General features: G+C 39.6%; 1 protein-coding gene across 1 annotated transcript in view; it reads left to right on the top strand.

Moving 5' to 3' along the window:
• Positions 1–841: 841 nt before the first annotated feature.
• Positions 842–12,046, top strand: part of XRN2 (5'-3' exoribonuclease 2) — a 50,665-nt gene continuing 39,460 nt past the window's right edge. The window contains exons 1-8 of the mRNA XM_074930409.1: positions 842–1,014; positions 7,678–7,805; positions 7,885–7,996; positions 9,084–9,195; positions 10,288–10,346; positions 10,426–10,515; positions 11,602–11,674; positions 11,781–11,831. Coding sequence (XP_074786510.1) covers positions 940–1,014; positions 7,678–7,805; positions 7,885–7,996; positions 9,084–9,195; positions 10,288–10,346; positions 10,426–10,515; positions 11,602–11,674; positions 11,781–11,831 — 700 coding nt within the window. The 5' untranslated portion in view covers positions 842–939. The remainder of the gene's footprint in view (positions 1,015–7,677; positions 7,806–7,884; positions 7,997–9,083; positions 9,196–10,287; positions 10,347–10,425; positions 10,516–11,601; positions 11,675–11,780; positions 11,832–12,046) is intronic.

Raw genomic sequence — 12,046 nt, 5'->3', positions numbered from 1 at the left:
TCCTCATGTTAATCCTACTGGATGCCTTAAGGTTTAATCCCATTTCAACACCGTCAAACGGCCAATTTAATAGTATTTGCTTATGCAGCAGGCAAAGAAATGGGACAGGGTTTCTTTACGCTGCCACTGTCACGAATTGCCCCAAGCAATTTTACACTCTGCTTCTGGCAATGTTCCCCCAGCTTCTGCTGCTCTTTCACCCTGCTGCCAGTGTCCCAACACTGCTTTTAAACTGCAGCCAACAGCTCCCTCTCTCCTTCCAAAGAGGAAGAGGCCTCTCCCAGAGCCTCACCCTTCAGTCTCATTTCCTTATTTCAGAAGCAGGTTCACTGGAACTGAAAGCAGCCCCACAGCATTAACTTTGACAAAGCAGCAATAATCTTGATCTTAGGTCTTCTACCTAAACCATTCCACAATGGCAAGTTTGGTTTTGTTTTTTTTTTTTTTTTAACGAGGTTGTTAATCGAGGGCAAGTTTTCACACTGAACCTTGCCTGAGAACAGGCACAGCATGCAGTACTACCTCAGACATCACTCTGGTCTCAGGTTTTTCCCTTCTGACCATCATCTAGATGCCTAAAAAGCTTCCCTACAAATTTGGGGGAAAGGTGACGCCGCGGGCTCCTCACGGCAGGGGACAAGCGAGCCCCGACTGCAACCCCACCAGAACTGCTCTGACGCCGGCATAACACCCTCGCTTCCGCGCCTGCGCACTGCAACGCGCCCGCCTCTAAAATGGCGGCCCCGTCGCCGCGCCTCACGTGACCCTCCCTGCCCTCTCGCCGCCGCCGCTGGCGCGCGTGCTCCCCCATGGTGCTCCGCGCTGCCCTTTGCCCCCGGAAGCGCTGCTCGCCGCCTTGTCCGGAGCTGCTGCCGCCGCTGTTGCCGCTGCCTAGGGCTGTGGTCCGGCAGCACCCTCTCCCCACACCTCCGGTCCGCCATGGGAGTCCCGGCCTTCTTTCGCTGGCTCAGCCGCAAATACCCCTCCATCATCGTTAACTGCGTGGAGGAGAAGGTGAGGCTGGCCTCCCGTCCCGGGACGGGGTCGAGCCCTCTGACCGCCCCCCCCGTGCCTCCCTGCGACTGAAGGAGCGCTGTGGGTCGGGAGGGGGCCGAGGGGAAATCTGGGCAGTTTGGGAAGTATTACCTGCCGGTACTTAGCGCCTCCAGCCTCCTCTTCACTTTCTCGGGCTCTCCGCGTGCCTTTTTAAGCGGTTTGAGGGGGATTATTTTTGGTTTGTTGCGTTTGTTTTTTTTCTTTGAACGGGGTGCTTTAAATCTCGGTGCAAGCAGCCGATGTCGAGAACTTAACGCGCCTGCTTGGTTTCCACTCACGTGCATGAGGTGTTCAGTGGTTTGGGAGGAGTTGAGGGTGTGGAGCAGGGAATCGTGTTTCTCCTACAATTTTCTAGCCTTCAGATGGTTCATTGAAATATGAGCCCTTCCCGGCATAGTAGTCTCTGGCTTTGTGTTGCTTCGGGCAAAAAAAAGTAGGTTTTGTGAAAGTGTTTGGCAAAACTTAGGGTGACGAAGGAGTGGTGGGGATCATTCTGTTTCTTGTTTTGTTTCTGTGTATGTTCTTCTTAGTGTCTGGTTTTCAACAATATTTTTGTAAATTACAAGCTGAAACGAGCTTTAGGACTCGTTGAAAATAAAAGTGAAGCTGTCTGCCTTGAGAAGAGTAAGGAAGTACAAGTGTAAATGGTTAAAAGTAACTTGTGTGTCTGGAAACTCATCCGTCTCCATGAGCCCACTGTATTTGCAGGCAGATTGGTTCCATGATCCAGCTAGTGGTGGACTCAGGAAAGCCAGTGCCAGCACAGGAGTGAGGGCAGGAATGAGACATTTGAGAAGAAATTGGACTGCTGTTTATAGCTGCATGGGCTTTATGCAAGATTAAAATGGTATCTTGGTATACATATGGTCATACACTTCCTTAGGTTCTCATTCTCCTAGCATTTGAATACTTCACAGTTGTATCATTTTCAGATCTTGTTAATTATTTTTGTCAGTCTTTTCCTTCATGTATTAGTGTTTCTGTAGCTTCCTGCTTTAATATTTATTTCTTTGTAATGTGTGCACTGCCACAGGATATCATGCTTGCATCCAAGAATTAAAAAGTCTGTAGTTGTACACTTTAACCTTGAGCAGCTTTGGCTTTTTTTGTTTCATTGCTGGTATTTTCTACGATGGGAGAAATACCTCCTGCCCAAACCGGGAGCTGATTTTTCGAAAGACATCCTCTAAAATCTGTCTTTTCATAGAAACAAAAGAAGCTTTTTGGTGAAGGCTCAGTCCTAATCGAACTACTGTACTCCACAAGTCGTGTTCATTAACCTGCACCTTGTAGTAGGTATGGATGATTGCTTTAAGCTGGCTGATCAGTGTCTTCAGCTGATGGCTTCTGGTTATGCTTTCCCTTGCACCAGCACAAAGGTCTGTACAGTTAGCCGGTGAGCCCTTTCTAGGAGATAATGCAGTTGAAGTAATATTTGTTTATATGTTTATGCTAGGCAGCTTCTCAGATAGGCTGTCTCCTTTGTGCATGTCACTGCGGCCACGTGAATGCTTGAACCATCTGTCCTAGGGACACGGTAGGAGATGGAAGGTGACAGGCAGAAGGGGGGTGTTTCCCTTCAGTGACAGTGCAGACTTCCGTTGGGTTTGAATAGCTGCACTATGGTAGCTTTACAGTGCAAGTTACTCTCTTCAGGGCTAACAGCCAAAGTTTTTCAGAGAAGATGAACTCGTGAGTTTATGCTTCCCAAACTGGTTTTCCTGTACAGTTTTCCAAATAATTTGTGTCATTTTTTTTGTCAGGTGATATTAGCTGCATTCTGCTCTTCTTCATAATACTGTTTTTTGAGAGTTCATGTACTTGCTGCTGAGCATGTGCTGTGGCTTCTGTCTTTTTGCTACCTTCTATACTTCACTGGGAGAGACATGCCTTGCATTTGGGAAACACTGTGCTGTGAAGGAAAGTAAAATGTGTGGGCAAGGTGGAGAAGGTAAGGGGAAAGAGAGTAAAGTGGTTGTATTATTGGCACTGGTTTCTTTTTGACTGCATGTATTACCTGCCTGCCTTCAGCAAGATTCAGTGTATGTGAATGGCAGGCAGATCAGTTCTAGTATTAGGTTCTTCTGAACACATTCAGGGTGTTACTGCATTTCGGATTTAGGTCATGAAACAGAATTGTAGATTTGAATTAATCAGCTGTTGCACAGTTAATACCATGATTTACTCTTTTGTTTTTGTTACAATTGTGGTTTCAGGTAGGCTCTCTCAGCATGATGTGTGAAGTTTATTTTACCTGTAGCTGCAAGAGTGGATTTTTTTATTCTAGTGGATAGATAAGATTTGAGGATTTGTCTGCCTGGGGGAACTACTACAGAAAAAGGTGATTTGTGGGTTTACAAGTATGGCTTAATAGCTGCTCATATGAGTGCTTACTCTGGAATAAGCTGTTGAGAGCTAGTAGTGATTGTTGTGGTTGCTTTACCAAACTCGTTTTTTGTGTCATCTCTGATGTCATTTATTCTGAGGATCTGGGTAACCCTCAGTTTAGAGGGCTGTACAGTACATGTGTCATGTTCATGTCTGCTGGAGAAAAGTGGGTGGCAAGGGTATCTGAGGGGGGAATTGGAGAATGATGTATCTCTACCAGCTACACCTATTGAGCAAATGACTGATGACATGGCATTTGCTTTCTCCCAGCCAGGGCTGTGGGTCTTTGGAGTACTAACATCTGGATATGTGTGTGTGTATGTACCTGCCTGTTGTCTTCAGCTCGTGCTGGTTGATTTGCTTTATCACCTTTCACCAAAGCCTGGAACTCACACAGGTGAACAGTTTGTTCTTTTGTTTACAGTCAGCATCACAACTGGCTGTACAGTCTAAGCCTCTTGTTCACCAAAGCCCCCTTTCATTCATTACATCAAAAGTTCACCTGCATGAATGAACATCTGTTTCAACAGTAAAGTTAGACTGTGGAGAGAGCAGCTTTAATAGTTATCTGTCATATTTATAACCACACTGGCAAGATAGCCTTGGCACTCGGTAACCATGAGGTGAAGTTTAATTGTGATGTTTTGAAGTGGTGTTCTTCTGATCAAAAGGGCGCATATAGAGTTTTGACAGTATAACGTAGATTTTTTTACAGGTTTGTTTTCACTGTGAATGGGTGGTTTACATTTTTGTCTTACAAGCTTGTCTAGTTGTTTCTGTCTAATGCTTTAAGATTTGTGTAGAAGTGGTCAAAATGTAAACAGCAAATATATCTGCAATCTGTAACAATTAAGTACAGTTTTCTCTAAGAGCAGAAGACTTATCTTTTCCATCACATTTGTAAATATTTAGATTAATCTTTATGTATTCAAAGCTGCTCTAATATTTAGGTAAAATAAGGGTTTGTATAGTCTTGGCTTTACTGTGCTCATCTTTTTTTTTGATCTTTAATAATTGAGCTTGTAACAGCAAATATTCGTTATTAAAAGATATGACAAATTCCATGGGGCTAAGTTAGAATTACTGTACCTGAGGTGTCAGATCCTGATGTCCTCATCCATGTTGATTTGTTCCAACTTAAGAGCACATTGCAATTACAGTAAAGAAGCACATGGATAGATCATATTCATTAAGTATTTTTATATTCAAATTTGAGAGCGGGCTAGGACAGTAGTGAGAAGCTGTAGTTTGTCTTACTGTAGATGAATTTAAACTTCTCTCACAATGTAATCAGCTCTATGTGTATTTTAGGATTGCTTATAAATCTCTCTAATCAGAAATTTTGTATCTCACAGTAGCTTGTCTCTTTGAAATATTAAAAAGTTGATCCTTTTTCTCTTACCTTGCTACATTATTTCTTCTTCTTAAATCTGATTAATCTTCTTAAGCTGAACAGGAAGAATAAGAGGAAGATCTTGAAGATAATATAAAATCCAGGAGAGAATATTCTTAATCAAATTCATAGAAATTAATAAAGCTGTAACTAAAGTATCATATTTGAAGATCTATTTTCAATGGTTTCAAAAGAGGTTGTAGATTAAAAGTGAACAGTTTGTTATATCACAAGAGATATCACTCCCAGATACTTAAACCTTTTACATGGCTGTTACATTAAAAATCTGATAGGTTTATGAGGATGTAATGGTAAAGTTGCTGACATAGCACTGTGCAGATGAAAACTGAATGGCTTTCGAAGCCATCTGAAAGAGATCGTACTTATTTTGCTTTACCTTCAAGGCTGAAAGTAAGATCTCTGATGGGGGCAGTTTTATTTTCCATATCACATAGTTGTAAGCCTTTGATATCTTCTGAGTCACATTTAGCTCTGGCAAGAGGTTTGATGAAAGATCAAGTAGAACACAATGCAAGCTTCTCATCCTGTTATCTGATGTAAACCAGAATGAATATTCTTCTTTTAAAATTGTAAGTCTTGGTTGCCCAGAGTAATTTTATTAGAACTGCAAGCTACAGTGCAGTGTTTGTACCTGACAATTAGTTTCTTCTAAAACCATGTGACTTTTGTGTGTGTGTTATAGAAAGTTCACTAAAGGAAGCAAACAGTGGGCAAGACTTCATCTGTCAGGATTTGACTAGTTTGGATGAATAGTATAAGATAGATGTGAACAAGCAGAGATTTCACCTGTTTCAAAGATGTGAAATAGAGGGACCTACTGTTTGGTTATTTAAAAATTACGTCACAAAATTGCCTTGGAAGAATTCCATACACCTGTAACTGAAAAAGGTAAATACTGAATAAAGATTTATTTTGCTTTAGAGGTTTTAATTTTTGCCTTTTAAGACTGCAATAAGTTCAGCTAGTTCTGCTGCTTCTCTAAGCAGAAAAATTGTAAGGAGGATGATGGTACAATCTGTAAGGCTTTTTTTTCCTTTTGAATCTGATAGTTTGAGCTCTGTATTACAAATACGGAAACTCATTTAATGAGTAGTGGGCAGCAAGTCTGCAAATAGAAGTTCAGAGGAAATGCTTGATGTTGGTTCATCAGCTACCAGTAAGTTTCACGTGAATGAGAGAACCAGCGATATCATATTTTTCCTTCCTGTCTCATGCAATACTGTGATCATAGTCTTTATGTAACAACATGACATTAATTTTGTTTTAATTTTGCTTTACGCCAAGCTGTTCAAGAGTATGCTTCATTCCAACTTTGCGATGTTATAACCCTTTCCAGTCATAATTACTCTGGAAATCATTTCACTTTTTCTTGATCAGCTTATGTCTCTTCCATCACTGATGCTGTTGATGTTTGAGTGGTTTACATGTTGGCTGGTGGTATTGCTTTGAAAAGGGAGAATGCCAAGTTGCTCACAATTCCTGTGAGAGCCTTGTTAGTTACCTTTTGACCAAACTAAATGAAACAAACAATGAAACTCCAAACAAAACAAAAAAAACCCTAGCATATGGTGAGGAAAAAAAAATTAAGGTGGTTGCTAATCCACCTTGTAGGGTAGCCACTCCGAAACACTCACCAGTGTTTCAAAACTGCTTGCTTTGACAGCTTGGGAGAAGGGGATGAGGGTGGTTTTTTTTATGTAGGTGTTACAGTGCCAACTCCAGTTTCTGCTCTGGGGCTGATTAGAGAGACTGTTCTCTTCACCTAGATAGTTACTTGTCATTGACATGACAGCACATGCAGAATAATGTGGGATTATTTATTACTTCCAATTCAGCAGAGATTTGTTTTCTTTGTACTTCCAGGTTTACCTTGTAACACCTGTTTTAAGTGTTCAAGAATGTCAGAGTAGTACAGGAACATAGGTGGCTATAGGTGGTTTAGGTTCTAAGTTAGGTTGTAAGTTCACATCGAGTTTACCATTTGCACTGTGGCCTGGGTTTTGTGTTCATTAGGCAGCAGCCTGGCAGTAGAAAAAGCACTGACGTAGAGGAAGTGCAGCATTAGAGTAAAACATTTACGTACTTGTGGAAGATAAAGACTGGATTTTCTTTAGCATTTCAAATATATCCACAGACAAACTCAGAGGCAGGAGTTGAATAATTCAGGTGCTTGAGCATCTTGGTGCATTTGATAGTCATGAGGAAAAGACAGATATATATACCCCCAAAGAGGAGATATGGCTGGTGGAATGTGAAAGGATCTTCTCAGTGTAGAGGAGTCTGGGAGAAGACCTCTTTCTCATTGTCCTTTGCTCATCAGGATGTGCTGATATACTTTGGGAAGCTTGTCGTGTCATCAGCTGGGCTCCAATATGTCATCAGCCATAGATGAATCACTTCTACTGCCCTGACTCCCCAGTTGTGTGTGTGACTGAAATTTTGGATTGCAGTGAGAAAAGGCAGAGGTGTGAGCTTGTTTGGATGTGTCAAGCCGGGGAACTAAATGTTTAAAGTAGAAGGACTTTGATTCTTCTTGTTTATAATACATGCCAATCAACAGAAATGAACCAACTCTGCCGTAACACATCATAACATCTTCTAGTTGCACTTGTTTATAAACATATTTTTTTTTAAAAAGGAAGTGCTATTTTAATAGTGTAAGCATGCATCTTCAGGTAATTATGTGGGTAGCTATCTTTTTTTTCTACTGCTCTTAGAAAAAATAAACTTATATGAGTGTGTCCATTAATAACTCTTTTGATTGTGATAAATACTTCTCTAACCAAGTACTACAGTATTTGTTTTGACTGTGTTCACAGGCTAAAGAGTGCAATGGCGTCAAGGCTCCAATTGATACAAGCAAACCTAACCCTAATGAGGTGGAGTTTGATAACCTATATTTGGATATGAATGGTATAATTCACCCTTGTACACATCCAGAAGACAAGTAAGGCAATTTTTGTCTCTTTACAAATAGGATTTAATGATAGCATTTCAGATATTAAATTGAATGCCCTATGTTTTAGGCCAGCACCCAAAAATGAAGATGAAATGATGGTTGCGATTTTTGAGTATATTGACAGGATCTTCAATATTGTAAGACCGAGGCGACTTCTTTACATGGCTATAGATGGAGTAGTAAGTATTAATATATTTTGTTCTCATTAATGGCAGTTTGTAAAATTAGGGTATGTACCATTAACTCTTGTGAGATCATTTGAGAAATACTTTTCTAACATGAAAAACTACAGGTAAAATATACTGTTAAGTTCATTTGGGTGAGGGTAATTAAAAGTATTCATGGGTTTAGTTGTCCATGGGGTTGTGTGAGCTGGTTAATGCAGTCTACTGTAGTCTGAACTTTGCTTCTGAAAAGCAGGAAACTTCTGTAAGACAGTAACACTCTGAAAATACTTATGTTCCTTTGTTCTGTGGCTTTAGTAAAAACTTATGTCACAGCCTGGGAAAGACCAGAGAACTGTTTAAGCAGAAGCACTTAAAATGGACAGTGGCTCATTTGTGCTGCGACATGTTTCACAGGCTAGCCTAAGGGATATTTGAGGCTGGAAGCTTGTCTCTCTCCATCCCTGATTCTCAGTACGTCAGTTGGTCTAATGAAAGATGCCAGCTTTTCTTAATAACTTTGCTCTACTGAGTATTTTTCTATCCAGATGGCAAAATCTTACTGAGAAATGCCAGAATGGCCTAGCAGAGACTGCTGGTAGGCCCTATAAGCTTTGGCTGTTTTTCTAGGCTTTTTGGTTTCTCAAAGGTAAAATGAGCATCATTAAGTAGAAAGATTTTTAACCTGAATTCAAGTGCAGGAATTCCTAAAATGTGTGTTATATAGAAATAATCCCAGCTAAATGTTACTGTAGCCTTTTAAAAACCTCAACATTCCCACCATAAGCAATAGCTAACTACTGTCTGCTGTAGTCTTTTTATTGTCAAGAGTTATGAATACAGTTATAGGAGTTTCTTGTTGGAGATAGGGTATGTAATAAATAAAGGTTTCAGATACACTGTAAAGTTTCATATATTTTGCAAGGGAAACTTAACAGAAATCCCTATTTCAGCTACAGTTTAGACTGATGTGTTGTTAAATGCTTGTGTAATTACAAACTGGCCAATTTCAAAAGACTTGTCTGCCAAAAACAACTAGCAGAAAGGGAGTGATTGTCCAGATGCAATAACAGAACCAAGCATTGTGATACCTTGTTTTTAGGCTCCACGTGCAAAAATGAACCAACAGCGCTCAAGAAGATTCAGAGCATCAAAGGAGGGCATGGAAGCTGCTGAAGAGAAGCAAAAAATAAGACAAGAAATTCTGGCAAAAGGTAGAACTGTGACCATATCTGAGGTTTTTCAAGTGAGACTCACCTTGTTTGTTTTGAATGCTGCAGTAAGGTTTAGAAAAGGGATATCTAGCTTAGTGTATATTTGTCTGTGCATTACTAGGAGAAGGAGGGTATAGCAAGCCTACGGAAGGGTGGATCTGTGTTTTTCAAAGTTAAGAACAAAGATAAAACAAATTTCACTTTTTTTCTTCTTCTGTCTCCTGCCTGAAATGGATTTGTGTTAAATACTCTTAATTCCTTTAGAAAAAAATTGAACAGAAGAGCAGAGATAAATGTAGCAGTGAGAAACTAACCAAAACTCTTATGGAAGGAGGTACAGATTTGTAGGGGTTGATGAAGGGAGAGCTGAGGCTTAAAAGCAGGGATCAAATGAAAATACTACTGCATGGGAATAATGAACCACAAGCAAGGCTAGTTATTTAACAGCAGAAACTCTAAACTCAGTGAGGAAACAAAGTCAGTGCAACTTTCTAAGGTTGACAATGACATGACTCAAGAGAAAGGAGTGTCTGTAGCTGAAGCATGCTGTCTGGTCTGGAGCAATTACTTCAGGTGACTCTGTAGGAGGAATGAATGCTGCAGCCCAAGTGAGAAGGCCATTGTATAACCTAGTTAGAGATTTAAAAGGGAGGACAAAGACTTTTTAAACATTTTTCTGTAGCATTTCTAGACTACGCAGATCCTTTATGAAGCTCAGAGATGAGAGAAGTTGATGTAACCATGTTTCTGAGCCCAAGTAAATAGATAGTAGAAACATAGGGGAGAATATGTAAGAAAATAATTATTTCCTAATGTTTTATCTCATTTAGCAAGAGTTTTCTTTCACAGTCTTTTGACAGAATAGGTTATGAAATCACTTTTCTGAAGTAACAACATTTCTAAATGTACCAGCACTTTATTTTAAGGTTGAAGTAATGGCGAGAGCTGTTTTGCTGTTTTGTTAGGGGTTTTTTAATTAATTTTCAGTAAGTGTTAATTATTATCAGGGGAGCCATCTGGGTGTTTATCATGCAAAAATGTTTTTAATATTCCATATTGACTTACTTCTGTTAAATGTTTTTATTGCTCTAGGTGGCATTCTTCCTCCAGAAGAAGTGAAAGAGAGATTTGACAGCAATTGTATTACCCCAGTAAGTAATCCTGCACTTTAACCAGCAATTGCCAGTGTCTGAATGAAGGTTTAATTTATCTTCTTCTGTCACTTTTTAGGGAACTGAGTTTATGGACAATCTTGCTAAATGTCTCCGCTATTACATTGCTGACCGTTTGAACAGTGACCCAGGGTGGAAAAATTTGACAGTAAGTTTCACAGTTTCATACTTCAGGAAAATTAAGGTGATCTATTAGGCTGGGTTGGAATATGATTGAAGAGTATAAATTTAACAGATCGGTCTCATTTTCTGGCGCTGTGCTGTTACTAATAATGGACCAAGTTGCACATGCTGCTGGGACTTCAGAGATACGTTTCATCCTAATAACACAGTCTAATGGCACCATTTGTTTTGATTTCTTTTAAGAGCAATGAAAAGATTTGATAGTAGAAACCACAATTGGATATAACGGGAGACAGGGTTTTAGGAATACTTTTTGTTTGGGAAAAAGTGACAGGATACATTGTATAGGTATTCTTTTCACTATTTCTTTTTTAACTCGTTTGCTGCCTCAGGTAGGCTGCATTTTCTCTTGTTATTCTAATGGTAGAAGACAATAGATGACAGGCAATGAAAGTAATACATATCATCTTTCTGGACTCTGAAATACTTTCCTCATGTTCCTCAACCACTCCACTCCCACTGACATGTTTCTGACAACCCTTTGTTTGCTCTGTACAAGAGGGCAGAATAGTCAGTCTTCTCAGATGCAGCTGTCTGTTTTATTTTCCCCAACTTGACTGTTAAAGTGGTCTAATTAGAGGGCAGTTGACTCTGCTTAATTCCCTCCATCAGACATGAGTTTTATAAACACTAATGCTTATCTGGATGTCAGTGTAAGGAATTGTATAATGTGATAGTGTATCAGTGTATGAGTTTAGAACGTCTAAATGGAAGAGGGCATATGTCTGCTTTATCTGTTGGTTCCTTAGTGCATATTTTGATTGCCCTGATAATCTAGCAGGGAACTTCAAATATGTTAGTTAACAACGTGATAATTTCGGTGGTGTTTGAATCAATATGTCTGCAGTATCCTAGTCGGGAAAAATGAGGGTCTATTCATTGGTTCCAACCTCCTAAATAATTCCATTTTGAATCATAATATTGTAGGTAAAACTACAAATTAGAATTTCAAGTATTCAGAAGTCAGTTTCAGTATTCAGTATATGAACTACATAAGTTTTTTTTTTATTGTGGCGGCATAAATTGTTTACATAATTCAAATGTTTTGCAGGTTATTTTGTCTGATGCTAGTGCTCCTGGTGAAGGTGAACATAAAATCATGGATTACATTAGAAGACAAAGAGGTAAAATTCAAATAAATGTGAACATTTCATTTTAAATTGAAATATGGTCAGTAATAATATATTTTATGTGACTTTGGTTGACTTAATGTAATTTTCTTTTGTGTAGCTCAACCAAACCATGACCCAAACACTCATCATTGTCTGTGTGGGGCTGATGGTGAGTTCTCTTTTGCTAGCAGTATGTCCTGTTAAGCTTTCTTTTGCTGTTTTGTGGTTGAATTGAGCTGTAGTTTTTAGACTTGTATTTGTGTAAATAATCCAGTGTATTTGTTAGGTTTTTGAAATCTCTGTGTAATATATAGCGCCGTCCATAGCTGAAGGGCTAACTTTCACTTAGTTGTACTATCTGGGTATTTTGTTGGTAGGCACATC

Source organism: Athene noctua, chromosome 1, assembly GCF_965140245.1.
Source record: "Athene noctua chromosome 1, bAthNoc1.hap1.1, whole genome shotgun sequence".
NCBI lineage: Eukaryota > Metazoa > Chordata > Aves > Strigiformes > Strigidae > Athene > Athene noctua.
The sequence above is the reverse complement of the archived record's forward strand: the minus strand, read 5'-3'. Positions and strand labels throughout refer to the sequence as shown.